The sequence below is a fragment of the Saccopteryx bilineata genome, chromosome 6 (assembly GCF_036850765.1).
Source record: "Saccopteryx bilineata isolate mSacBil1 chromosome 6, mSacBil1_pri_phased_curated, whole genome shotgun sequence".
Lineage (NCBI taxonomy): Eukaryota > Metazoa > Chordata > Mammalia > Chiroptera > Emballonuridae > Saccopteryx > Saccopteryx bilineata.
The window spans coordinates 128292182-128319779 of NC_089495.1; the positions used below are offsets into that span (position 1 = coordinate 128292182).

At 55.7% G+C, this 27598-nt stretch overlaps 1 protein-coding gene across 1 annotated transcript; it reads right to left on the reverse strand.

The window, feature by feature from the left end:
* Positions 1–9084: 9084 nt before the first annotated feature.
* Positions 9085–27465, reverse strand: FASN (fatty acid synthase). Its single transcript, XM_066237693.1, has 41 exons — positions 27125–27465; positions 25348–25482; positions 24627–24779; positions 23013–23186; positions 22674–22874; positions 22439–22561; positions 22248–22363; positions 22042–22176; positions 21069–21531; positions 20805–20992; positions 20497–20686; positions 20018–20112; positions 19800–19934; positions 19508–19711; positions 19226–19341; positions 18839–19011; positions 18563–18754; positions 18409–18489; positions 18110–18298; positions 17700–17879; positions 17413–17616; positions 16389–16693; positions 15556–16113; positions 15336–15454; positions 15078–15232; positions 14757–14960; positions 14469–14619; positions 14208–14386; positions 14005–14124; positions 13673–13795; positions 13340–13563; positions 13064–13265; positions 12763–12914; positions 12561–12652; positions 12152–12303; positions 11822–12067; positions 11162–11350; positions 10612–10842; positions 10289–10509; positions 10116–10214; positions 9085–10038 (listed from the first exon to the last, which is right to left on the reverse strand). Exons 2-41 carry the CDS (start codon positions 25472–25474, stop codon positions 9649–9651), a joined length of 7551 nt encoding a protein of 2516 aa, XP_066093790.1. The 5' UTR covers positions 25475–25482; positions 27125–27465; the 3' UTR covers positions 9085–9648.
* Between the last annotated feature and the right edge of the window lie 133 nt (positions 27466–27598).

Sequence of the window (27598 nt, forward strand, 5' to 3'; positions counted from 1 at the left end):
TCTGGCTCGTGAGCCAGTGTTAGCCACTCAGTGTTAGCTAACTCAGGATGTTCAATGTTTTCATTTCAAGAAAAGTCCGGATTTCGCTCAGACAAGCCACGAAATGGCTGAGCACCTTCCCTCTCGACCCCTGGCCTATACAATATCGTTTGCGGAAAATAGCTATGGCACTTAAACACATGTCAACGTGCAAAGGAGAAATCTGGAGAAATCATCCTTCTAATCATATTATGTTAATCTTTAAAAAGAATGAGACACATTTTACATCTGCTTGTGTTAGATTGCTTTATATGTTTATTATCAGTGAATCCAAAAGGACAGCTGAAAATTATTCTATAAGTTGCAACAACTGTACTTTTTATACATGTATTAACTCTTTCATTCCTTTTAATATATATATAAAAGTAGTCAAAGTCTAGACATTTTAAGAGCCAGAACAGGAATATGGATTCCAGTACAAATGCATCGGATGTGGCAAGATTCCCCTTCTATGAGGCTGTTACAAAATCTTATTAAGTCTTTGAAGCAAACCAAAAGACTAGTTGGACTAGTCATCACCATCATTGAGGGATTTTTTTTTTTACAGAGACAGAGAGGAGAGTCAGAGAGAGGGATAGATAGGGACAGAGAGACCGGAAAGGAGAGAGATGAGAAGCATCAATCATCAGTTTTTCGTTGCGCATTGCAACACCTTAGTTGTTCATTGATTGCTTTCTCATATGTGCCTTGACCATGGGCCTTCAGCAGACCGAGTGACCCCTTGCTAGAGCCAGCGACCTTGGGTCCAAGCTGGTGAGCTTTGCTCAAACCAGATGAGCCTGCGCTCAAGCTGGCGACCCTGGAGTCTCCAACCTGGGTTTTCCACATCCCAGTCTGATGCTCTATCCACTGCACCACCGCCTGGCCAGGCCATCATTATGGGATTAATAGCTGTAACCAGCGTAGCTGTTGTATCTGGAGTTGCATTACATCAAAGTGTAAAGACTGTGCACTTTGTACAAAAATAGCATGAAAATTTTGAACTACTGTGGACTTCTCGAAGATGTGTAGATTGTGAAATTAATGCTAAGATTAATGATTTAGAACAGATTGTGATTATGTTAGGAGATCAAATTGTTAGTCTTCAAAGACAAACTAAAATGTGATTGGAATGTAACTACTTTTTGTATTACCCCTATTCCTTGGAACCATACTTATTTCCCTTCAAAATGTTAAGAACACTTGTTAAATCATGGAAATTTTAGATTTACAAAAGCATACTGACACTACTTTTTTTTTTTACAGAGACAGAGAGAGAGTCAGAGAGAGAGATAGACAGGAACGGAGAGAGATGAGAAGCATCAATCATTAGTTTTTCATTGCGCATTATGACACTTTAGTTGTTCATTGATTGCTTTCTCATATGTGCCTTGACTGTGGGCCTTCAGCAGACTGAGTAACCCCTTGCTCGAGCCAGTGACCTTGGGTCCAAGCTGGTGAGCCTTTGCTCAAACCAGATGAACCTGCGCTCAAGCTAGCGACCTTGGGGTCTCGAACCTGGGTTCTTGGTATCCCAGTCCAATGCTCTATCCACTGCGCCACTGCCTGGTCAGGCCTGACACTACTTTTAAAGATTAGTTGAAATTGATTGATGGAGAAAATTTATTAACTCCTTTGATAATTTCTGATGGAATCAGTGATTTGAATCCTCTAAAACAGTTTAAGATTTTTGGAGGAACTGTAGGAGGCATTATACTAATAATTTGCTTTAGATTTCTTTTGTTATATATAGTCAGAAGAAGAGGAAATCGGCATCAAAGCAAAATAGAGCAGCAATCTGTCATGTTATTTCTTATGCTAAATAAAGTGCAAGCTAAACAAAAAGGGAGAGATGAAGGGAAAGACCCTGCACAAATATGAACGGTAGTTAACATCAGAACAGGGGTTACTTGGAGACAAGAGATCTTGGAGTGTGTTAACCATAACAGGAGACTGGCCTGGGGTTACTTGAATGCAAGTACACAGGATTCTTGGAGGAATGCCTTCAAGAACCAGATGCCCCTAGCCAGACCAGGTGGTGGTGCAGTGGATAGAGCGTCGGATTGGGATGCAGAGGACACAGGTTCGAGACCCCGAGGTCGCCAGCTTGGGCGTGGGTTCATCTGGTTTGAGCAAAAGCCTACCAGCTTGAACCAAGGTCTCTGGGTCCAACAAGGGGTTATTACTCCGTCTGCTGAAGGCCCATGGTCAAGGCACATTTGAGAAAGCAATCAATGAACAACTAAGGTGCAATGAAAAACTAATGATTGATGCTTCTCATCTCTCTCCGTTCCTGTCTGTCTGTCCCTGTCTATCCCTCTCTCTGACTCACTCTCTGTCTCTGTAAAAAAAAATAAATAAATAAATATAAATTGAAAAAAAAAAAAAGAACCAGATGCCCTTTATGTTTGATAAGCTCTGAGACTCTGACTCTTCTCGTGTCCTTGATCATGAGGAAACAGTAGACGTGCAGGGTTGGGGATGGTATGGTTGGGAAAAAAGGCTTTTGTAGCTTTCTGGTTTTATCTGCTGAGCTATGGCTTTTGGAACTCAATAAATATGCAGTGGCGCAGTTTCTCAGAGCTGATTCCACCTAAGAGTTTCAGCCTCTGCTATACTACTTTCATCTGATGTGCCTTATTCCTTGCGAGTCCGAACCGTAAAAGAAAAATCATAACAATGGACTGCATTATGCTGTACCCGAATTCATGTTTCAGCTCTAACTCTCAATGTGACTGTATTTGGAGACCAGGCCTATAAGGGGGTAATAAAGGTTAAATTAGGTCATAAGTGTGGACATTGACCCCATAGGACTGGGGTTCTTGCAGGAAGAGAAAGAGATACCAGGGCCTATGCAGCTGTCTGAAACTCGGAAGAGGGCTCACACCAGGAATCAAACAGGCAGGAACCTTGATTTTGAATTTCCTTGCATCTAAGAACTATGAGGAAGTCAATTCCTGTTATTTAAGTCACTAAATCTATGCATTTTGTTACAGCAGACCAAATAGACTGAGACATGCTCAAAATACTTTATGTAAGTTGAATTTCTTTTTCTTTTTTTAATTCAGTGAGAGGAGGGGATGCAGAGACAGAAACCCACATGTGCCTTGACTGGTATCCACCGAGCAAGCCCACCAAGGAGCAGTGCTCTGCCCATCTGGGCTTTGCTCCATTGGTCAGCAACCGGGCTCTTCTTAGTGCCTGAGATGTGGCAGTGAAGGCCACGGAGCCATCCTCGGCACCTGGCAACAATTTGCTCCAATTGAGCCATGGCTGCAGGAGGGGAAGAGAGTGAGAAGCAAGAGGGTAAGGGTGGAGATGCAGATGGGTGCTTCTCTTGTGTGCCTTGCCCAGGAATCGAACCTGGGACATCCACATGCGAGGCCACCTCTACCACTGAGCTAACTGGCTAGGGCCAAGTTGAATTCTTTTGGATTTATTTACTTATTTTTTTCCGAAGTGAGAAGCAGGAAGGCAGAGACAGACTCCTGCATGCGCCTAACTGGAATCCACCCGGCATGCCCACCAGGGGGCGATGCTCTGCCCATCTGGGGCATTGCTCCGTTACAACCAGAGCCATTCCAGCTCCTGAGGCGGAGGTCATGGAGCCATCCTCAGTGCCTGGGCCAACTTTGCTCCAATAGAGCCTTGGAGGGGGAGAGAGAGATAGAGAGAAAAGAGAAGGGAACAGGGGAGAAGCAGATGGTGCTTCTCCTGTGTGCTCCTGGCCGGAAATTGAACCCAAGACTTCCACACACTGGGCCGATGCTCTACCGCTGAGCTAGCTGGCCAGGGCTTTCTTTTAGACTTATTGAAACTGATTTCCTTTCTGAAATTCTGGAAGAGTTTGTGTATAACGCATACTATATTTTCCTTAAATATTTGGTAGAATTTTTCATTCAGGTCTGGTGTTTTTTTTTTCTTCTTTTAAATTTTTATTTATTGACTTGAGAGAGAGAGAGAGAAGCAGAGGAACAGGAAACATCAACTGCCATATATGCCTTGACCAGGAGAGCCCAGGGTTTTGAACCGGCATCCTCAGCATTCCAGGTCAATGCTTTATCCACTGCTGGTGAGGACTTTTTTTTAATTTTTTTATTTTTTAATTTTTCTGAAGCTGGAAACAGGGAGAGACAGTCAGACAGACTCCCGTGTGCGCCCGACCGGGATCCACCCAGCACGCCCACCAGGGGCGAAGCTCTGCCCACCAGGGGGCGATGCTCTGCCCCTCCGGGGCGTCACTCTGTTGAGACCAGAGCCACTCCAGCGCCTGGGGCAGAGGCCAAGGAGCCATCCCCAGCGCCCGGGCCATCTTTGCTCCAATGGAGCCTTGGCTGTGGGAGGGGAAGAGAGAGACAGAGAGGAAGGAGAGGGGGTGTGTGTGGAGAAGCAGATGGGCGCTTCTCCTGCCCTGGCTGGGAATTGAACCCGGGACTTCTGCACGCAAGGCCGACGCTCTACCAATAAGCCAACCGGCCAGGGCCACCACTGGTCAGGACTTTAAAGCTTTTCAAGGTAGAATTTGAAGTCATTAATTTAAGAAATTTCTTCTTTTTTCTCATTGGTCTTTTTAAATTTTTATTTATTTATTTTTTACAGAGACAGAGAGTGAGTCAGAGAGGGATAGACAGGGACAGACAGACAGGAACGGAGAGAGATGAGAAGCATCAATCATTAGTTTTTCATTGCATGTTGCAACACCTTAGTTGTTCATTGATTGCCTTCTCAAACATGCCTTGACTGCGGGCCTTCAGCAGACCGAGTAACCCCTTGCTGGAGCCAGTTATCTTGGGTTCAAGCTGGTGGGCTTTTTATTTGCTCAAAGCAGATGAGCCCACGCTCAAGCTGGCGACCTCGGGGTCTCGAACCTGAGTCCTCTGCATCCCAGTCCAAAGCTTTATCCACTGCGCCACTGCCTGGTCAGGCTCACATTAGCCTTTAATGATACAAATTTACCTAAGCACTGTGTTAGCTGAATCCTAGAAATCTATATGCTGCTTCATTTTCATTCAGTTCAAAACTCTAATTCCCATTTTGATGTCTTTTTCAACCTGTTATTTAGAAGGGTGTCATTTGGTTTCTGAATATTTGAGGAAAGTCAAGATATTTTTGCTATTGATTCTAATTTTATGCTGCTGTGGTCAGAAAATATTTTATAGCAGTTGAATTTTTGGGGGGTTGACTGATTTTATGACCCAAAATGTGCACTGTCTTGGTAGGTGTTCCTCATGAACTTGAAGTGTACATCAGGCATCAGGCAAGCTGGTTTATGCATTCAGTTCCTACCATTTCACTCATCCGTTTCTATCAAGTTTGGAGGGTGGGGTTGGAGATCTACAACCTTAATTATAGACCTGCCCATTTTCTGTTTCCATTCTATAACTTGCTTTCCATAATTTGGAGTTGTTTTAGGGACCTGAAAGTTTAGGAATGTTACCTTCTTTGGACTCAGGGTGAAACAGCCCTGTCCCTAATATTTTTGCTCTTAAGTCTTTATTATTAAGATACTAACTCCAGAAATCTTTTCACTACTTTATTATATTGTAGTATGAGAATTTTGTTCTTTTTTATGGCTGAGTAATATTCCCTTGTCTACCCATTTACCTATGGACAGACACCTGGCTTGTTTCCACCTTTTGGCAATGCTATTGTGAGCATTTGTCTCATCTGTGGACTTGAGTCTGTTTTCAGTTCCTTTTGGGTACATACCAGGAATGGAATTGTTAGCTCATATGGTAATTCTGCTGAACTTTCTTCAGAACCTGTAAGCCCCTGGTCTGTCCCTGGGTTCACACATCCTTTAAGAAGCCAAGATGGGCCTCTTTCCCACCTGTCTTTTGTCCAGATCTGGCACCCCCAACCCAGGGTCCAGCTCTCTGAAGCTCACTCAATAGTCCAGAAACCCTATTTCAGTGCATGTACCTAAGCCCTTTGTTCTTAGGGATTCAGGTGCTCTGGGGACCTCCCTGCCCCTCACCTTCCCTCTCAGCCTCCACTCCTTTGCATGAACCCTTGAGTCTTACATTCAGCCTGGTCTATTATGCAAACACTAGTTTAGGTGTTTGTTGTTATGAAGATATCACCATGTGGTTTATAATCATCTGACCTCAAATAAGGACTATTCTTGAACTCTGGCTAGGTAGAACAGTTGGAGTGGTGTCCCCATGAGCCAGGGTTGTGGGTTTGTCCCCAGTCAGGACGCATGGGAATTGATGTGTGCATAAATAAGTAGAATGACAAATTAATGTTTCTCTCTAAAAAAATCAATAAAAAAGCCTTAATGGTGGTGGTGTAGTGGATAGAACATTGACTTGGGATGCTGAGGTCTGAGGTTCAAAACCCTGAAGTTCAGAGAGACAAGATGGCGCTGGAGTAGGCGGACGTACCAACATCTACCTCCCAGAACCAAAGTGGATTACAAACTAATTTTATGAACTATCATCTGGGAAAACCAACTTTGGACTAAACTAAGAGGACTCTTCAAACAAGGAACACTGAAGAAGCCACACCGAGACTGGTAGGAAAAGCGGAAACGTGGAGAGGGCTGCCCAGCTCCCTGGAGCGAACGGCGGCAGGGAGAGACACGCGTGGCGGGAACTTAGTGTATCCCAAGGTTCTCTTGACCATGCCACAGTTGCAGAGCTCCAGGGAAAAGCAACCTGGTCTCATCTCTCCAGGCAGAGGAGAACAGAAGCTCCATATCCACGCATGCTGCAAATGGCTTTTCCAGTCTACCTGAATCATTACCAGCTATAAGCAGCGGTCATTGGGACTTGGACAGGAGCTGCAAAGTATAGAATGGTGACAATTCCAGTGCCATGAGGACTTTTCCTGGATGTGGACTTTTCCTGGACTCCTGCTCCCTGTGACAGCTCCTAACAGACTGAACTGTGGTTGGGTTGCATTTTTCAGGAATTTATGGTGATGGGGCCAACTTGGACTTGGTGAACATGTTAAGGACACTACTCTTTTATGGATTTTTGCTGTATTGACCAAGAGTTTGCCTAAAGGCTTTAAATCACTGTAAAAAAAAAAAAAGAAGACTGGATAAAGAAGATGGGGCACATATACACCATGGTATACTATTCAGCTAGAAGAAATGATGACATCGGATCACTTACAGCAGAATGGTGGAATCTTGATAACATTATGCGGAGTGAAATAAGTGAATCAGAAAAAAACAAGAACTGCAGAATTCCATACATTGGTGGGACATAAAAACGAGACTAAGAGACATGGACAGGAGTGGAGTGGTTACGGGGGGTGGGGGGAGGGAAGGAGGGAGAGGGGGAGGGGGAGGGGTACAAAGAAAGCAGGATAGAGGGTGACGGAGGTCGATTTCTCTTTGGGTGATGGGTATGCAATAGAACTAAATGACAAGATAACCTGGAAATGTTTTCTTTGAATATATGTACCCTGATTTATTGATGTCACCCCATTAAAATAAAAATTTATTTATAAAAAAAAACAAAACCCCCCCCCAAAGTTGCCAGCCTGAGCACAGGCTCACCCAGCTTGAGTGTGGGATCATAGACATGACCCCAAGGTCTCTGGCAGCCCCCAGGTCAAGGCATGTATGAGAAGTAATCAATGAAAAACTAAAAGTGATACCTATCTCTGTCTTACACACACACACACACACACAATCAATGAAAATTAAACAAGAGACAACCCTGGCCGGATAGCTCAGTTGGTTGGAGCATTGTCCAGAAGCACAGAGGTTGCCAGTTTGATCCCCGGTCAGGGAACATAGGAACAGATTAATGTCCTTATCTCTCTCCCTTCCCCTCTGTAAAATCAATTAACACTTGAAAAAAAAAAAAAAAAAAAGCCCTGGCTGGATAGCTCAGTTGGTTAGAGCAATATCCTGATACGCCCTGGTCAGGGCGCATACAGGAACAGATTGATGTTTCTGTCTCTCAAATTAATAAATTTAAAAAAAATTTAAAAATGAAGCCTGACCTGTGGTGGTGCAGTGGATAAAGCTTCGACCTGGAACAATGAGGTTGCTGGTTCAAAACCCTGAGCTTGCCTGGTCAAGACACATATGGGTATTAATTGGTACTTCCTATTCCCCCGCTTTTCTCTCCCACCTCTATTTTATATTTATTTTTTACAGAGACAGAGAGCGAGTCAGAGAGAGGGATAGACAGAGACAGACAGACAGGAACGGAGAGATGAGAAGCATCAATCATTTGTTTTTTCTGAAGTTGGAAACTGGGAGGCAGTCAGACAGACTCTCGCATGTGCCCAACCAGTATCCACCCGGCACACCCATCAGGGGGTGATACTCTGCCCATCTGGGGTGTTGCTCTGTTGCAACCAGGGCCATTCTAGCGCCTGAGGCAGAGGCCACTTTGCTCCAATGGACCCTTGGCTACGGGAGGAGAAGAGAGAGACAGAGAGGAAGGAGAGGGGGAGGGGTGGAGAAGCAGATGGGCACTTCTCCTGTGTGCCCTGGCCGGGAATCGAACACGGGACTCCTGCACGCCAGGCTGACGCTCTACCCCTGAGCCAACAGGCCAGGACCAATCATTCGTTTTTCATTGCGCGTTGCAACACCTTAGTTGTTCATTGATTGCTTTCTCATATGTGCCTTGGCTGTGGGCCTTCAGCAGACCAAGTAACCCCTTGCTGGAGCCAGTGACCTTGGGTTCAAGCTGGTGGGCTTTTGCTCAAACCAGATGAGCCCGCACTCAAGCTGGCGACTTCGGGGTCTCAAACCCGGGTCCTCCACATCCCAGTCCGACACTCTATCCACTGCGCAACCACCTGGTCAGGCTCTCTCACCTCTAAAATAGATAAGACACTCTTGAGAAGGTGCGTAGTACACCTCCAAACATTGATTCCATGGGGAGCAAACCCAAGGTCTCCTTGAGGAACAGTTTGAGCAAGAGATGCCAGGGTCCCCACAATTGCTGCCTGCAGCTTCTTCAAATGCATCTAACAGATCATGCTGGGTCCCACTGGTGTTTACATTGCAGGCTGCAGTCCTCCAGGACTCAAGGGGACCGGGATGGTGCTCCCCACAGATGGACAGGGAAGAGGGACAAAAGGACCAGAGGCCATAGCTCATGGGATTTAATTGCAGAAGGCTCTAGAAGGAGAGCAGTATTTTACCAGGTAGGTATAAAAATGAAAGAGGTCCAGACAGGGTTCTTTGAATTGACAGTTATAGTAAATTCCAAAATCTGAGCAGCAATGTGAATCACAATTCTTGAAAAAACAAACAGAACAGAGAGTGGGTGCCTAACCCGCTGCTCCGCTGCATCACGGCCGGCAGGGCTCAGGCACCCTGCTGCACGGGACAGGCCCTGGCAGCTCCCCAGCGACGCAATAAATAGAATCCAAACTGACAAAGTAAACGGACCCACGCAGACCCCACGAGGCATCCATGGCTGATAGGATCATGCCGGGCTCAGCTGACTCTTCACAGACCAGGGCAGGTCTCCGAGTAGGTGGCGCAGTCCGGCTCCACACCTACGTGGGAGGTGGCATCGAGGTGGCCATGTGGGAGGTACCCACAGAAGGGGGGGGTCAGTCCTACTTCTAGCTGCCAGCAAGGGCAGCGGCACGGAGTACACGCTGGGTCCCACCGGCAGGACCTCCTGGCTGGGGTCAGTGGGCAGGCTAGCCCTCCCGCACACTGACGCGAGGCTCGGACAGGGAGCTGTGGATAATGCCGAGGATAGCCTCGAGGCCACTGCCCTCCAGCAGTGTGCGGTGGTCCCCCTCAATGACGTGCACGGACACCTTGCCGTCGCACACCTGGGACAGGTTGTAGTCGGCACCCAGGTCCTCCCCGTAGGCGCCACCCGTCTTGGCACGCAGCAGGGTCACGTTTCCGTGGTAGGTGGCCCGCGGCGTATACTGCTCTGCAGCTCGCAGCTTGTGGTAGAACGAGTGTGCAGCAAAAGAGAGAGCATGACGGTCCAGGCTTGCGTGGCTCTGCGTGATCAGGTCCACAGCCGCTGCCACACGCTCCTCCAGTCCTGCGAGGGGCAGCAGCGTCTCCAGCACCTGTGGGACAGGACTCTGAGTGGACACCACAGTGTGGACCCGAGCAGCCCTGCCCCCTACCCTGGCCCAGGATCTACCCTGCCATGCTCAGCATCTGTGAACTGCTGTACGAAGAAGCACATGGCCTCGGACTCGGCCTCCCCTTCGCAGCCGGGCGTCATCTTTGCACGGTAGCTCTGCAAAGGGAGGAGGAGCTTTGTAGAAAGTGGAGAGGGGAGAAGAGACCAGGGGGACTAGACACTGCTATTACCTGCAAGTACGCCAGCACGTAGGTGTGTGAGCCATCGAACAGGAAGAGGCTGTTGTGTGTGGGGGCTGGGTTCTGCTGTGCCTGCAGCTGTGAACACATCTCAAAGGCCACACAAGCCCCGTAGGAGTAGCCTGCGATGCGGTAGGGCCCCTCAGGCTGCACCTGCCTGATGCACTCGATGTAGTAGGCGGCCAGGCTCTGAATGCTGTCTAGGGGTGCAGCTGCAGGGTAGAAGAGGCTCAGTATGGGTGGGGACCCAGGGCCCCACAGGCAGGCCACCCCACCTTGTTGGGTAGTAGCAGCCTCTCAAGACCCTGACACACCTCGGGTGCACTGCAGGCCGTAGGTGGGGATGCTAAGCTTGGTGGCCAGGCTATGGAACACCGCAGTGGAACCCTCAATGGGGTGCACCAGGAACAGGGGTCGCTCAGAGCTCTGCACGGAGTTGAGCCGCATCAAGGTTGGGTCCTCGGGGTTTACCAGCAGGGTGCTCAGGTTCAGCTGGGCCTGCTGCCGGGTGGAGTTGTCCTCCTTGGGCATGGGGGCTGCCAGTTCTGTGGGGAGGGGCAGATGCCAGAAAGAGCCAGGACCCACAGGCCCCGCCCCCCTCCACAGACAAGGATGTCTGTACACATGCACGCCTGGCTCCAGCAGCTGGTAGATAGGACTTGAGCTGGGATCCTGAGCCCCCACTGAGTGCTCAGGAAGGGGACAGATAAACAAGCCATAACCTGCTGGTCCAGCTGCCTACAGGCCAGCAGCACTGAGGGGGCAGGGCTGTGCTTCTCTTGAGACACATGCCCCACCCCCCAGAAGAAGGTCAGGGGGCACAGGAACTCCCTTACCCCAGCTGTCTCCCAACCCCACACGCACCATCAGCTGAGCTGGCCTGTGAAGAAAGTTCTTGCAACTTCCGGAGTGTGAGCTGTTGGATGTCCCGCATGGACAGCACCAGGTCGTGCTCACGCTCCAGTGTCTGGCGCACCTCCACACCCATGAGTGAGTCTAGGCCCAGGTCCCCCAGAGAGCTGTCCAAGTTGACAGCAGCCAAGTCTCGGATGCCTGGGAAGGGGAGCTTGGTTGGTAATTTGGGAGGGGAGTGGGGAGGGCCCAGTGGGTGAGGACAGGCATGTTGGCAGCTGAGCCTCTTGGGTAAGGCCTCTTGTTTTCTTTTCTTTTTTTTTTTTTTTAATTTTATTTATTCATTTTAGAGAGAGGAGACAGGGACAGATAGAGAAGGGAGAGAGGAGCAGGAAGCATCAACTCCCATATGTGCCTTGACCAGGGAAGCCTGGGGTTTCAAACCAGCGACCTCAGTGTTTCAGGTCAACGCTTTTACCCACTGCGCCACCACAGGTCAGGTGAGGCCTCTTGTTTTCTCAAGTCACCATTGCCATGGTTGTAGCACCAGCCCTCACCAAGCTCTGCTCAGATCACCTGTATCTCACTCTGTGAGTGAGCAAGCAGGCTCCCTTGTGCAGCTAGGGAAACTGAGGCTCAGGGAACTGGGTGGGGGACAGTGTGCTCCCTCACCTAGGATGTGAGTAACAGCCTTCACCAGGTCCCGATGGCCGTCGCTTTCACCGTGGGCTGAGGCCGTCTTCTCAGCCAGCACAAAGCTGCTCAGGACTGGGTATGGCTGGTTCAGGAAGAGGTCCAGCACCTCCAGGCAGGAGGTGATGCGCTGGGGCAGCGTCCCACCGATGACTGTATTGTTGGTGCCCATCATCTCCAGGATGACCCCCACATCACCTATGCTTCCCCACTGCACTGCGAGGCCTGCAAGTGGAGGGGGCAGGGTGAGTGTGGACACGTGGGGTAGCAGCTGCAGGAGTGGGTGGGGCAGTGAGAGGCAGGACCCACCTGGGAGACCATCATGCCTGCGCTTCTCACATATGCGCTCCATGGTAGAGTTGGCAAAGCCATAGTTGGTCTGTCCCGCATTGCCACGCCCACAGGTCACCGAGGAGAAGGCCACGAAGTAGTCCAGTTCAGGGCATGCCTCACGGGTCACCCTGTGGGTGCTTGTGTCACTCCCTGGGCACGTGCCCCTATCCGCCTACCTGTCCAACCACCTCTGTCTCCCTGGACCCTTGGCTCCACCCCTAGCATAAGCCTGTGGCCTGCAACACAGATCCCAGGGATGCCATGCAAGAGGTCACAGGGAGTGCAGGGGAGAGGTAGCCACTTCTTGCACAAGCTGAGCCACAGTTGGCCATGCTGCCCAGAGTGGGGCACTGGGGTAGGACAGGGTGGGGGCTGCATGCCCCACCTGTCCAAGTTCAGGGTGCCGCTGTACTTGGGCTTGCTGACATCCTGGAAGAGTTCAGGGGTCTGGTTCTCCAGCATGGCATCTCTCAGGACCTGGGGGATAGGTGCCCTCAGTGTTGGCCCTGCCCCCAGGGCTTTAGAGCCTATGGCTGTGAGGACCTTCCCTAGGTGGCTGGCTCTGGCTACTTCAGAGCTACACTCACCATGGCCAAGTTGAAGATGCCTCCAACAGGCCCAAGCTGTGCGGCCTCCGTGATTAAGCTCCGAGCCCCATCTAGAGAGCTGGCATTGCTGGTGGATACCAGCACTTGCACACCCTGGCGCTTCCACTCACGAACTTGCTTGGCCTGGTAGCCTGTGGGATAAGGGGCAGTGGGGTTGGGAAAATCAGGGTTCTGGCTGCCTAGCCCTGGTGCCCCTGGAGCACATGAGGGAGGGGTTGATTAGGAAGGCTGTCCCTCCTGCTATCCCCCGCCCTCTGCCAACACCCTCAGGCCCACTTACCTGTGCGGATGCCAGAGCGGGAGGTCAGTACAAGTTTCTGGGCCCCTCGCAGCACAAGCCACTGGGCCAGCTCAAGGCCAAAGCCACCCAGGCCCCCGGCGATGATGTAGCTCTTGTGGGCTGGGCAGAAGATCTTGGACACGGCTGCCATCAGGGAGGGCTGGGGCCCTTGCAGCATGGCATCCTGCTCCTCCTCACGTACCTGTAGCCCAAGCAGTGCCACTCACTCACTGCCCACAGGGCCAGGGCTCAGATGTCCGGGGGGTTCCCCCTCACCTGCACGACCACTTTGCCAATGTGCTTCCCCTGCGCCATGTAGCGGAAGGCGTCCTCCACCTGGGTCTTGGGAAACACGGTGCACTTGAGGGGCTGCACCACACCGTCCCGGATACCCGCCTGAAGCAGTGTCGCCACATCCCGCCAGTCAGTGCCAGCCTCTTCGAAGAGCGCGTCCAGCAGGATCCCGTGGAAGGTCACGTTCTTCAGGAAGACAGCCATGCCTGCACAGGCAGATGACAGAAGGCTCACCAGTTTTGCTCCATAGTCCATCTTGTGGATCCCACCTTGCCCTTCGCCCTTGGCCCACCACCACCTGGTGCCTAGCCTCACCCAGTGGGTGGTTGTTGGAAAGGTCAAATTTGCCGATTTCCAGGAAGCGGCCATGCTGGGCCAGGCACCGCACACTGGCCTGCAGCTTCTCCTCTGCTAGGGAGTTCAGGACCAGGTCTACACCTGACGGGGGAGACAAGAAGGGTCCTCATAGTCACAACCATTGCAGGGCTCACCATGAGTTCAGCAGACCCTGTCCCTTCCTGGGCCAGTGTCTTCTCCAGGCTGGCCAGCAGGGAGGGGCTTTGTAGGAGGAGGACTGTAGTATGGTGACTGGCAGATGGTTCGTGCTGGGGGGTCAGGAGGCTGCAGGGCACCCACAAGCCACGCACCCTTCCCAGCTGTGTGCCAAAGCACGTGTTGCTCGAAGGATGTGTCTCTGGAGTTGGCAAAGCTGGTGTCGTTGAGCTGGGGAAACCTGGCCTGGAGGTATGCCCGTTTCTCAGCTGACCCTGGTTGGGGAGAGGTGTGTGCTGGTGAGCTCGGCTGTGGGCAGGAGCGGCAGCCTGGGCTTGGTAAAGGATGGCCAGCTTACCCACAGTGGTGAAGACATGGCAGCCCAAGCTGAGGGCAATGGCAATGGCGGCCTGGCCCACGCCGCCTGAGCCTGAGTGGATAAGGACCGTCTCCCCACGCTGTATGCGCCCGCGTACCACTAGTGAATAGTAGGCAGTGGTGTAGACAACAGGCACTGAGGCCGCCTCCTCCAGGGTCCTGTAGGCGCAGTGCACAGGTCACTCAGGCCTGACGCCCAGCCACGTCTGTGTGGGGACCAGGCTCAGGGTGACTGACTTACCAGCTGGAGGGCACATCCCACAGAAAGTCCCGAGACAGCAGGACGGAGGTGGCCAGGCCTTCAGCGGGCACCAGCCCCATCACGCGCCGGCCAATGGCGTCTCGGCCAGAGAACTCCATGCCCAGCATGCAGTCCCGGGCAGCCCATTTCCCTGGGAGCAGATGGTAGGTGAGCTCACATCTCCCAGATCCTGAGCACTGTGTGGGAGGAACCCTCCCCCTTCCTTGGTCCTGGTGCCCTGGGCTTACACTCTGCCCCCACCCCACCCCTACCACGTGCTGCCCACACCTGGGATGGCATCAGGGGACAGCTTGCCCGTGGCCAGCATGATGTCCCGGAAATTGAGGGAGGCATAGTAGACGGTGCAGAGCTGGACGCCAGGACTGGGGGCCGGTGTGTGGCGCAGTGGGGAGCAGACCCAGCGGATGGAGGAGAGGTCCCCTCGGGTGAGGACATTTACGAAGGCATGCTCTGTCTGCTCCTCTGGACGGTCTGGGACAATAAGAAGGAGGGCTGCTAGGGGGCCATGTGCAGCTCAGGTTGAGCTGGGAATCCCAGGCACTCTTCCCCCACTCAGCTGCACGACCAAGAGCTGGTTGGGGGGCTCACCATGTTCCAAAGGGAAGTGGCGGAAGGCTCCCCAGACCCCATCACGGTAGACATTCATCACCAGGTCCCCTTGCAGCACCTTCTGCAGCTCCACAGAGCTTGGGTCCATCTTGGGGATGGGGGATGTGCTGCTGAGGTTGGACACCAGGATACACCTGTGGGCAGCCAGACCAGTAAGGGGAGTCTGGAGGCAGGGAGGGAGGAATGGGAGGGGGAAGGGCAGTGGTGGGGATGGGTGCATAGCTCGGCATCTCTTACCGGACCCGGTGGCCGCTGGGCTCCTTGCGGAGACAGTTGACCATGCCCACAACGCCCGAGGTGATGCAGCTGACAGCTGTTAGCCACACAGGACGTGAGGAGGAGTCGGCCAGAATGTTCTGTAGGATGAGGAAAGGGTTGGTCTCTGGGTGGGTCGCTGGGCCTACATGTGCGGTACTGGGTTTGCCAGGCCTGGGTCTGGAGATTGATGGAAACTGACCTTGAGTGAGTCCACCCATTGGAAGCTGGTGTCCTCCACAGGCAGGAAGACAGGGCTGTCCTGTGGGGCCAGCCGGCGGCACAGGAAGAGCACAGAGCCATAAAAGGATTTCTTCCAAGCCACCAGGTGTAGGGATGCCCCTGAAAACAGGCCCTCCCACTCCTCCTGGCTCAGGAGGCCCTGCCCACCCAGTTGTGGCTCAGGGCAGGTCAGGAAGGCCACTGTCTCCCCAAGCAGGTATCCTCTGAGCAGGGTGTGCAGCAGTAGGAAGCCTCCCTCCTTGATGGCGGCTGCCATGTTGCTGAGGGCTATGGCTGGGTCCTCGAGGGTAGCCACTGCACAGTTGCACACTAGGAGGTCAGCAGTGCCCAGGCTGCTGGGGGCGGGATCCTTGGGGTCCCACTGGCCCTGGGCCATGTTATGCTGCTGCAGCTTGGCCTGGGCAGACTCTAGGGCCTGTGGGTGGCGGTCAGTGGCTGTGTAGTCCAGCTGCAGCATGGGCTGGGTGTTGAGCAGTGCAGGGATGTAGGAATACAGGTGGCCATCACCAGCTAGCACCTGGGGGTGAGGTGAAACATTCCTAGATCAGTTGTTTCCCCAGCAGGCCTCCTGACCCTAGCTGGGTGAATGTAGGCCAGACCCATCAATCTGTCTGCAGCGATCCCGGGTTTCTTCTCTTCTAGTGTTGGGGGGATAAGAGGGGAGGGACAATGGAAATGGTGGCCTTGCTGTCTTGAGCTGGTGATCTCACGTTAGCTTGAGCCCTGGTGTGCCTAAGGTTTAGGACTGCCCAGACCTGGTCCACCGTGCTGACTGCCCTACTCAGCACCCACCTCTACCACCTTCATTCGGAGGCTGCCCATGTTTTCCATGGCAGTGTCTACGCAGGCCTTGAGTGCTGGAGAGTCCAGGAGGCCACAGACTAGAGGGTCGTCATGCAGCAGGGGCCGCTCCTGGGCCAGCGTCTGGCCCAGCTCCAGCTGCAGGTTCCCATTCAGTTGCAGCTGGCAGGCAGATGCCAGCAGGCAGGCCAGGCCTTGCTGTGGGGTCTCCCGGGGCACCTGGGCCCCATCCAGCCCAGGCACCACCATCTTCAGTCCCTGTTGGGCCATCTTGGTTTGCAGCACTTGTGCCAACCCTGAGGGTGTGGGAGAGATGGTCACTAGGGAGGGGGCTCCAGTTGGGAGGGGGCTTGTGCCGCAGGCCCAAGGGCAGTAGGTATCTGACTAGAGCAGGAACTCGTGGGTAACCAGGACCCATATGGCCCTATCCTCAGGGCTTACTACCCAGCCCTGCTCACTGAACTAGCAAACAGATGGAGGGACAGAGTGGGTGGCCCCACCATCCAGGGTGCAGAACTGGTGCCAAACATTGAGGACCTACATGGACCTCAGGACAGAAGCTGTCGTGTCCCCTACTAAGGCGTGAGCCCCACAAAGGGTGGGTCTCCACAGAAGGTGAGTTCAGTGCCCCGAGGTCCCATGTCCATCAGCACAGGTGTGAGCCCTCTGCAGCATGCTGGCTGTAGGGTCAGGCCCTGTAGGCAATGTGCCTAAGAAGCATGGGGTGGGGCACAAGCAGAAGGAACCAAATTTGTCATCTTTGAGCCCTAGGCCCCCTCTGATGACAGGGATGGTTAATACAGAGAGGGAGGGAGGCAGCTGACCTCTGCTCTGGGTTGGGGAGCCAGCCTGAGGGCTTACAAGGGGCTTCAGGAAGGACAGGGCTAGGTTCCACATAAAAGGAGATGCAAAACTAGAACAGGTCCCAGTGACAGGACGTGAACTGAGGTGATGAACTCCCCATCATCAGAGATGTGTAACAGGCCGGAACACAGGGGCCGGGAGGGGGCCTCACCCCTGCACAGCTGTAGCTCCTCCTGCAGGGCCATGCTCCCTGCCAGGCACCTGTCCTCCATGTGCGGTGTGAAGCAGAACTTCTCCAGGATAGGTGTGAGATGCTCCTGCTGACGGCGCGGGGCTACCGAGGTATGGGGCCGTGCAATGAGGACACCCCCAGCAGCCGTGCGATTCAGACAGCTGTTCACCACCACGTCAACCACTGTGGGGACATGCCGATAGGTGTAGGCAGTGCGGAGCACTGGGACACGGTGTGGGCAAACAGGTGTGCAGGGGCTGGGCTACCTTGAATCCCATCCTGCAGTGCATACACCTTCTGCCGGTGGGTGGCGGGGTTGATGTGCACTGTGGCGATGCGAGTAGGCAGGCGCAGGCTTCGCTGGCTGGTACCTAGGATGAACATCTGCAGCATGGTGTCCAGGAAGGTCACCCAGTTGTTTTTCCACAGCAGCTGGCCTGTGTTGCCTATAGCAGAGAAGCTGGGCCGTCAGTTTGCAGGATCAGACCCACATAGCCCCAACCAGGTGTCGGTGGCTCCTTCAACCAATGGCTGCCTGCCCTCCACCTGGTTTGGGCTACGACAGTCTTGTGGCACTTGGATACTGAACAGCAGAGGTCAGGCCCAGTCTGGTCTCAAGGGAGGTGGCTCCAGGGTTAACTCCCCAAGTGTAAAGTCGGGATCCCTCGTGCCCCACCTTCCAGGTTGGCCTTGAGGATGCCCTGGAAGTGTGGGCCATAGTCATAGCCACGCAGCCTCAGCTCCTTGTACACGTCCCCCTGGGCCAGACGGAAGGCAGCCGTAGGATCTGCTGGGTCCACGGGGTCCTGGCCATCCCAGTTGTTGAAGAGCCTGGGGTCAGGGTCCTGCCACTGGTACACCTTCCCTGTGGGCAGTGGGGCAGAAGGGCCTGAGGGTGGGAGAACCGAGCTGGGAGTCTGGAGCCCACCCAGAGAGGCCTGCCAGGGACCCTGTGGCCTTGGCACCCCCACTCACCGCTCACTATCAGGTTGCCATTGTGAGACACCTCAAAGGTGTGGGAGGCCTCCAGAAGCTGCACCTCCAGGGGTATGGTCCCTGTGGGCAGCAGGGTCAGTTTAGCAGCAGGGGTCAGCGGTCAGTATTCCCCTACTCAACCACCCTGCCTCACCTGTCTTGGGCAGGATGGTGGCTTGGTGCAGCGTCACATCCTCAAAAGCCACAGGCATCTGCTCCATGTCTTGGTCCAGGGTGCGTGCCAGTGTCCTCCAGACCAGGAACAGGTAGCCAGTGGCCGGGAAGAGGATGCGGCCATCAATACAGTGGTCCATCAGATAGTGGTTGGGGGACTCAGGGCTGGTGTCTGCATGGGCATGTGACTCAGTTCCCAAATCCAGGAAGGAGGAGCCAAATTCCTGCCCTCCCTGACCTGCGTCCCCCCCCCTACCAATGTTGTAGATGGTGGCAGAGGAGGAGCTAGAACCGCTGGGGAAGTCCTCAGCAGCAGGCACATCCCAGGTCTGGCTGTGGTCCCACTTGATATGTGGGGAGATGAGGGGGGTCCCCCGGGGTGCTGGGAACTCCACAGATGGGAACAGGCCGTTGGGGTTGATGTCAATGCTGGAAGGTGGGGACAGGCAGGTTAGGGGCACAACTGGCCCTGAGACCTCTCTATCACACCCCCTGCCACTGTCCCCCCTAAAGCCCCAGAGACCAAGATGGGGTGGGAGCCACCCTGTGGGCCCCTTCATCACTATGAAGTGTAGCATGACCCTCAGGAGAGCCTGGGGTCCTGTCCCCCCAGGGGGCTGAGCAGGGAGGGGTGCAGACCCACCCTGTCAGATGCAACCGGCCCACATTGCTAAGGAAGAAATGCAGGTTGTCCATGTGGTCCTTCTTCATCAGGGGGATGATGGTGCAGCTGGGCTTGAGGCCTCTCTTCAGGACAGCCTGCAAGAGGTACCTTTGGGCTAGAGACTCTCACTGGTTTCTGCCTACCCACTGCCTGTGGCACAGGCTCATAGCTCAGGCACAGACCCTCGGCTTCTCTGAATCCCCGGAGACCACCTCCCTCCTGGAGCTAGCAGACAATCCTCCCGGCCCCCAGGGTGCGCACCTGCAGCAAGGCATGGGGAGCAATCTCCAGCACCACTGCGTGCTCCGGCACATGCCACAGTGCTTCCTGGAACAGCACGGGGCTCACCAGGTTGTTGACACTATACTCAGCAGAGCACATGCGGGCCAGGCTGCCCTGCCACCGGGCCTCTGGGATGGAGGTGCTGAGCCAGCGTGCGGAGCGGGGCCGTGGCTCTCGGATCACCTGTGCACACAGCCACTGGGTCAGTTCCGGGGGCTCTGGCCCACCACCCCAAGGCCCCTCTAGGCAGCCCTGTGGGGGTCCAGCCCACCTTCTTCAGTGCCTGCAGCAGTGAGGGGGCAATGCCCTCCATGAAGTATGAGTGGAAGGCCAGGCCGCCTGTCCGCACCTCCTTGGCAAACACACCCTCCTGTTTCAGCTGTTGCACAAACTTGGACACCACAGCCTGGGGACAGAGAATAGAAGGATGGTCATGGCTTGTGCTTTGGGGAGGGACTTGGGGACCAGGATTCACTTCCCAGTGTGCACCTGTGGTCCCGAGATGGTCACTGTGTCCTCGCAGTTGTGGCATGCGGGTACAACGCCGGGTGGGCAGCGCTGCCTGCACTCCTCCCAGGACAAGCCTGTGGGCAGAGATGGTAAGGCTCAGGGATGGCAGCCCCAGCGGGGGCGCCACACAAGGCACTATCCCCCTTGCTGCATTTCGTCTTGGGCGAAGGTGCTATTACTGCTGACCCACAGGTCTTCCTCCATTAGTTACGACACCCAAGGCTATCTCCGCCCCGTGGACAGGAGGAGCCAGGACGAATGACCCTAACACCCTAATTTTGTCAGAAGTCCTGTGGGTTCTGGCATGGGGGTTTCTTGTCCCCACGTGGGTTCAGCTCAGGCCTATGTGAAAGCTGCACTGGCCTTTACTGACAGCCATCAGGGAGTTTGTGGCACACCAAGGCCCCCCGGCCCCCATGTCTGCCCCTCAGGCCCAAGAAACAGAGGGCAATGCCTACCCACGGCGGCCATGGTTCCTGGTGGGATGTTGGCCTCCTTGATGCACTGGCCTCTCCAGTAGGCAGTGAGGACAGCCTCTTCTTGGGAAAGGCAGCCATCAGCATAGCCACAGGCCACCTCACCTAGCGAGTGCCCAATGATGCCATCTGGCTTCAGGCCCATGGAGGTCAACAGGTCTATGAGGGCAATCTAGGGAGTCAAACATGTCACGTTAGTACTGGGGATGCCACCGCAACATAGCTGCCCTGCCAGGTCAAGGCCCACCTCCCTCCCCCAGGCCCTCTGGCCCCAGACCCAAAGGGCTTACCTGGATGGCAGTCAGGCTCACGAAGGCATTGATGGTGTCATCAAAGGTGGCCTCATCTGCACTCAGAAGCAGGTCAGACACTTGCAGGCCCAGGGGCTTTACAGCCTCATTGGACCGCAGAATGGAGTCTCGGAAGCTGTCCAGGCGCATGAGGCTGAGCCCCATCCCACGCCACTGTGTGCCCATCCCTGTGCAGCGAGAGGTGTCAGGGGCTGCCCAGCCCAGCTGCTCCCTCACCCAGGGGGTGCCTGGGACGGGACTCACCAGAGCAAATGAACCAGAGTGGGCGCTGGCCGATGGGTACTTGCTGCACCTCCTGGCCACTGCTCTCACCGCCCAGCACAGTGCAACCCCGGAAGGGCATGGTGGTGACGGGGGTGGCCGCAATGTTGTTGAGCATGCTCAAGAAGGCCAGGTTCTGGCTGTGCTGGTGGCCTTGCTCCAGCAGGTTCTGCACAGCCTCAGGGGTGCGCCCGCTGGCCAGCAGCAGACGGGGCAGGTCAGCGTGTGAGGTGGGTGCCAGGGGCAGGCATGAGTTGGGCTGGAGGATGACGTGCACATTGGAGCCGCCAAATCCAAAGGAGTTCATGGCCACATTGCCCCCACGGACGGGCAAGGGCCGGTCCACTACCTGCAGCCGCCTATCCTGCAGCGCTGGGATGTTGGGGTTTGGGTTGTGGAAGTGCAGATTGGGGGCCCAGACCCCATGCTCCAGGGACAGCAGCACCTGTGGGTGGTGTGCAGTTCTGAAGACCTCAAGGTCACACCATGGGCTCTTTGGCTGCAGTGCACTTTGCCCTCACATGCTGCCTCACCATAGCACAGGAGACCACTTTGAAGCCCCTTTCCCTCTCTGAGCCTCTTGTGTCCCCACCACTTCCCAGACTGAGTAGCTATGGGCTGGAACTCAAATGCCCTCTTAGCCAGATCCCCCCACCCCCAGGGTCCCAGTATGAGAGCTACACAGATAGGCAGCCATCTGTGGGACCCTGAAGCCCAGGGAGTCCCCTGCACCTAGGAGTCTGAGCGATGGTGGTCAGGATCCTGTGGCTGATCCAATGCCCAGTCTCCCCACTGGCTACTTAGCTCCTATCTGCTACTCAGGAAGCCATGGGATGGGCCATCTGGCTAGGACTGTCCCACAGTGAACCAGGGCAGGAACCAGCCACGTTTGTGCTCTGTTGCCCAGGTCTCAGTGGCCGGCGCCCCGCAGCTTGGCCCGAGGGGACCCACCAACCTTGGCCAGTGCTGCTAGCCCCGAGGCAGGCTCAGGATGCCCCATGTTTGACTTGGTAGACCCAATCAGCAGGGGATCCTGGCGTGTGGTACATAGGGCTCGGACAATGCCATTCAGCTCCTGGGGGTCGCCCACCTGTGGAGAACACAGGGAGGGTCAGGACTGCAGCTGGGCAGCCCAGGTGTGGGGTATGGGAAGGGCCTCACCTTGGTGCCTGTGCCATGGGCTTCAATGAACTCAAGGGACTCAGGGGCCACCCCGGCTGGCTCATACAGGGAGCGGATGAGCTGCTCCTGGGCCTCTCCTGAGGGGAAGGTCACACCTGCAGGAAGGACTAGGCCTCAGCACCCCACTGCTGACCATCAGCAGCACCCCACCCACTCCAGCCAGCTCCCACCTTGCTCCTTGGAGCCATCCGTGTTGGTGCCAGAATTCAGGATGGTGGCGTACACCCGCCGGGCCAGGGACTTCTTGGTCAGCAAGATGGCCACTACGGCCTCCGCACGACAGTACCCATCCCCTGATAGCAGAGGGTGGCTCAGGGGCGGCAGAATGGGGTGCCTACTCTAGTGTCAGGGGAAGGGGGGTGGGGTGCTGCCCTGTGCCCCTGCCCCCATGCCCAGCACCCTCACCGGCCTCATCAAAGGACTTGCAGGTGCCCTCAGAGCTGAGCATGCCAAGCTTCATAAACTGAACAGAAGTATTGGGCTTGAGCAAGATGTTGATTCCGCCCACGAGGGCTGCAGGGCACTCCCCACTACGGATGGCTTGGTAAGCGTTGTGTAGGGCCAGTAGGCTGGAGGAGCAGGCTGTGTCCAGGGAAATGCTGGGTCCTGCAGCCAAGGGCACAAAGCAGGAGTGTAAGCCCCTTGGGGTTCCACCAGCCTTCCCAATTGAGGGGAAACCAAGCCTAAAAGTGGCTTGTGGTCATTGGACTGATGACAGGACCTATACCCACAGTGGGCACCCACCTTTAAAGTCGAAGAAGAAGGAGAGACGGTTGGCCATCATAGCTCGCTGGCAGCCCACCATGCTGTAGCCCACGAGTGTCTCAGGGTCTCGGCTCAGAGCCTCAGAGGCCTCAGAGCCACTCACGCCCACCCAGACACCAGTATGCGTTCCTCGGAGTGAGGCTGGGTTGATGCCTGCAGGAAGCAGCAGTCAAAATGCCAGGCCACGTTCTGCCTGGCACCCAGCCCTGGGGAGCGAGGCCTCCCCTCTTGGCCTCTCTGGCTTGAGGGAGAGGGGTCTCCATCTCAGCCTGACTGAGGGGCTGAGAACAGATAACAAGGTCACAAGAAACTGGGGCAGAAACTGGGGCGCAGGTGCCTGACCAGGCGGTGGCGCAGTGGATAGAGAGTTGGACTGGGATGCTGAAGGACCCAGGTTCAAGACCCCAAGGTCGCCAGCTTAAGTGTGGGCTCTCTGGTTTGAGCAAAGGCTCACCAGCTTGGACCTGAGGTCACTGGCTCAAGCAAGGGGTCACTTGGTCTGCTGAAGGCCCGTGGTCAAGGCACATATGAGGAAGCAAACAATGAACAACTAAGGTGTTGCAACAAAAAACTGATGATTGATGCTTCTCATCTCTCCGTTCCTGTCTGTCTGTCCCTATCTATTCCTCTAACTCTGTCTTTATAAAAAAAAATAAAAAAGAAAAAAAGAAACTGGGGCCCAGGTAGGGGAAGGAGGGGAATATGGTGCCAGGTGGGGCTCCAGGCTCTGGGTCAGGCAGCAGCCAGAGACAGCTGGAGGTGAATACAGAGGGCAGCATTGTCCTCAGGCTACTCCCCTGGCCCCTGGTGTCACCAGCAGGGTCTGGTGAGCCCCAAGGGCCAGTAAACACCCAAGCCCCAACAGCAGCTTGCCCTGGGACAGGCAAGATAAGGAGACAGAGGAAGACAAAGGCTGAGTGTCCAGGCTCTTAAAAAAGGGAGGTAGGGACCTCAGCCAGCCCCAGGGGAGGAGCATCCAAGGTCTCTAGGTGGGGGATGGGCAGTAGGAAAGTCTCCATCCCCACCCACTGGGGAAGCCACAAGGGTCTGCTAGCCCCCTCCCCCACAGCGGCACGTGTCTATGACCTGTCCTGCTCAGTGTCCTTGCTGACCAAAGGCAAGACTGGGCAGTCCCTGGGCTCCTCATCAGGCTGGCCACTCACCCTTTTTCATGGGTGGGTGATCACAATAAGCATAGGTTTGTGCCCCAGGACAAGAGACAGCCACCTCCAGGCCAGACACAACCCAGGGGAGGGCAGCAGTTCTGGGGGCTGGACATTGTCTCCTGCTTGGCCAGCACTAGCCCCTGCCCCTAGATCAGCCCTCCACAGAGAGTAAGGAAACTGGGCATCAAGGCATGTCCAGATACTTTGGGGGCAGTTGTAAAACCAGGCCTGCCCAAAGGCCTGGCAGTCCTGACCAGGGAGAGAGAGCCCTGGCTTGGCCTATTCCTTCTGGAATGGTTGTGCTCAGTTCTACTCTAAATATGTGTTGCTTTTAGAAACAAACAAAAAATAAAACAAACAAAAAACCCCAGGAACACTGTTGTCATGTTGTGACCTCAGATTGGCCATCAGCATTTCAGTGACCCACCTCCATCCACAATGGCCTCATAGGCAACCTCCAGCAGCAGGCGCAGCTGGGGGTCCATTGTGTGTGCCTGCTTGGGGTGGACCCCGAAGAAGGCAGCATCGAACTTAGACAGGTCCTTCAGCTTGCCAGACCTCCTGGGCAGGCCGTAGAGTCCTGCAGACAAAGGCAGATGGAGGGTGCCTGCTACAGAACGTTACGGGCCCTGTGGGACCGACAGGGTGATGCATGCACCCCAGGAGGGTGGGCAGTGTTCCCAGAGCAAAATGCCATGGGGGCAGAGCCGTTGCCTCCACTGTCCTGTCTGTAGACCCTCTGCGTGGCCTCCACTGGGCTGGGCTCTGCCATGCTGACTGACTCACACCCCACAGATCAGGTAGAACAGCTCCGTGGAAGAGCCTACTAGACTGAGGGAGTCAAACCAGCTTCCCCAGAGTGCTGGTGCCTTATCTAACTTTGGACACGTGGGCCGGCTCTGCATGGACGGAGTGGTGGGCGGGTGGGGTTACTGACACACTTGGCCTTGCCGTAGCTCTGCCCTCCATCTCTGGACCCCGGTAGATCATCTAGCTCAACTCTAAACTGGGCAAGGACGCATGCCACGGCTGGCCCTCAGCTTCCCACAGCTGAAGCCCACACCCCACTGCAGCTTCATTTCTAGGAAGAGCCAGGCAGCCACAGGCAATAAGGAGAGGCGGGCACACTGAGCAGGCCACCTACTCACCGGCCTTCCACCGCCTGTCATCGTCCGTCACCATGTCCACACCGCCGATGAGGTTGGCCCAGAACTCCTGCATGTTCTCTGACTCGGGCAGCTTCCCAGACATGCCAGCAATCACCACCTCCTCCATGCTGCTCTCTGCAAGGCCCAGACACTGGTCAGCTCAGAACCCCCCCACACTTTTCTAAGAATAGTAGCACAGAAAACCTCAGACCAAGGGCCAGAGGGCCCAGATGGATGCCCTGTGTGTGCAGGGTGGAGGCGGAGGAGCGGTTGTTAACTCTAGCCCAAGAGGCTCTTATCTCTCACTGGCCTTGGCACTGGCCTGTCACAGATGGGGGCCCTGGCCTGGGGTGACCCACAATGGCCCTGCTACTCTGTGCCCAGCCCCCAGGAGGGCCATCCAGAGAGAGGCACAAACCCTTCCCAGCCTGCTAAGAGCTGGCCCAGAGAATCAAGCAGGAGAAAAGGTGCCAAGGTTTGAGTGAGGGAAACTTGGGGAGTGGGGAGAACACCAGCCCAGGACAGCTGGGGCACTGTGGATGCCAAGGCCTGGTAGGGTTCTGGGGAAAACGTGGTGTGTGACCCATACTGGGTCACCCTGAAGAAGCTATCCAGGTCAGGTGCCGGGCTAGTGCTGCCCAGACTTAAACACCTGTGCAGGTGAGGCCGCAGGATACTGCTTGCTTAACCTCCAAATAGCCTGAATGACCACCGATATCCAGGTCCCCAAGGCGCCATCAGAGGGACCCCCCCCCCCCTGAGCTCATGGGTCCTGGATAGGGGCTCCTGTGTAATCCTCAAGGGAGAGTACAAAGACAGGGTTGGTCTAGCAACTTCCGCCAAGGCCCCAGGGCCTCTTGAAGTTCATTAACTAGTGGACAGGCCAACCCCCGACCCTCCCAGGTCTCTCTGAGCAAGGGTGGCGAGTAGAGGAGAGCAGCGACTTCCTTGGGTACCCAAGCGTTCCGCTTGTCCAGGCAGGGAGAGAGCTCCTTCCCCCAGCGCTGAATAAAGAGCCCTTTGCTGGCCCAGGACACCAGCTCCACCAGCTCCGGGACGGCTGCTTCCTCCAGAAAGCGACGGCTGGCTGTTCTTCCCTACTTGTTATTCACGCGGAGTCCCGCGACGGAGGCTGGGAGTAGAGACCCCCACAGGGCGCCCCGCCCAGTCACCGCCGCACCGGGCGGGAGCTGCTCATCCCCTAGAACTCCGGGGGCTCGGGGCTGCACCCACGTGGTAGGGAAACTGGTCCCCATCTGGCTCCGGGACCTCTCGGCCACCTCCCTCCCTTCTTCCCGGCCCTCCGATTGGCTGAAAAAGCGCCCCCGGGTCCGTCTGGGCCTCGGCTACCAGGCAGTAAAGGGAGGGTGCCGAAGATGGAGGGATTCATGGACCAGGCCAGTAAGGAGACCTTTGTGGGCGTTGAGGCTGGGCGCGGACCGGGTGGCGGGGCCTTCTGTCGGCCCTCGGCCCATTCCGAGACCAAAATGGCTGTTCGCGGCGCTCCCCGGCGTTCGCCCCTCACCATCGTCCACCTGCCCCACCGGCCCTGGGGTGCGGCGCATGGGCCCTTTCACCGCCAGGCCCCGGACGCCCCGCGGTGGCTCACGCACCAGACGGGGGATCGGACCGCGAATCCGGGTAGCCTCGGGGGGCGACCTCTCATCACGGACAGACTATGCGCGCTCCGAGGCCAGAGGATGCGGGTCGGTGGCCTCCCTAGAGCCCGGGCGCGGTGCCCCGGCCTCGGCCCCCAACCCGGCCCCGCCGCTGGTACCTGGTGTGGGCGCGGGCGGCAGGACAGGCTGGTGGCGGAGAGCGAGGATGGAGCGCGAAGGAGGGGAGGCTGGACTGCTGCCGTCTCTCTGGCTCCCTCTAGGCCGGCGCCGACTCTATTTAACCGCGGCCGTCCCCGCGCGGACACGCCACATGGGCTGACAGCTTGGCTGCGCCGCCCAGGCCAATGAGCGTCGGGGCTGCGCCCCGGGACCCGGCGCGCCGCCGCCAGTGGGGTGATGCTGCGCGCCGCCGCCGTCGCACGCAAGGACCCTGCGCGGGGGCGCGCCCGGGGGGCGCCGGGCTGGTGGGCGCCAACTTCCGTTCCCCGCCCCGAGGGCACACGGCCCGCCCCCGCCAAACACCTCCCCGGGACTCCCCCACTCTGGGGCAGCGGGGGCCACGTGTGCGCAGCGCGCGGGTGAAACGGGGCAGGATGTATTTGGGCCACTCTGAGGGTCACACTGGGCCACAA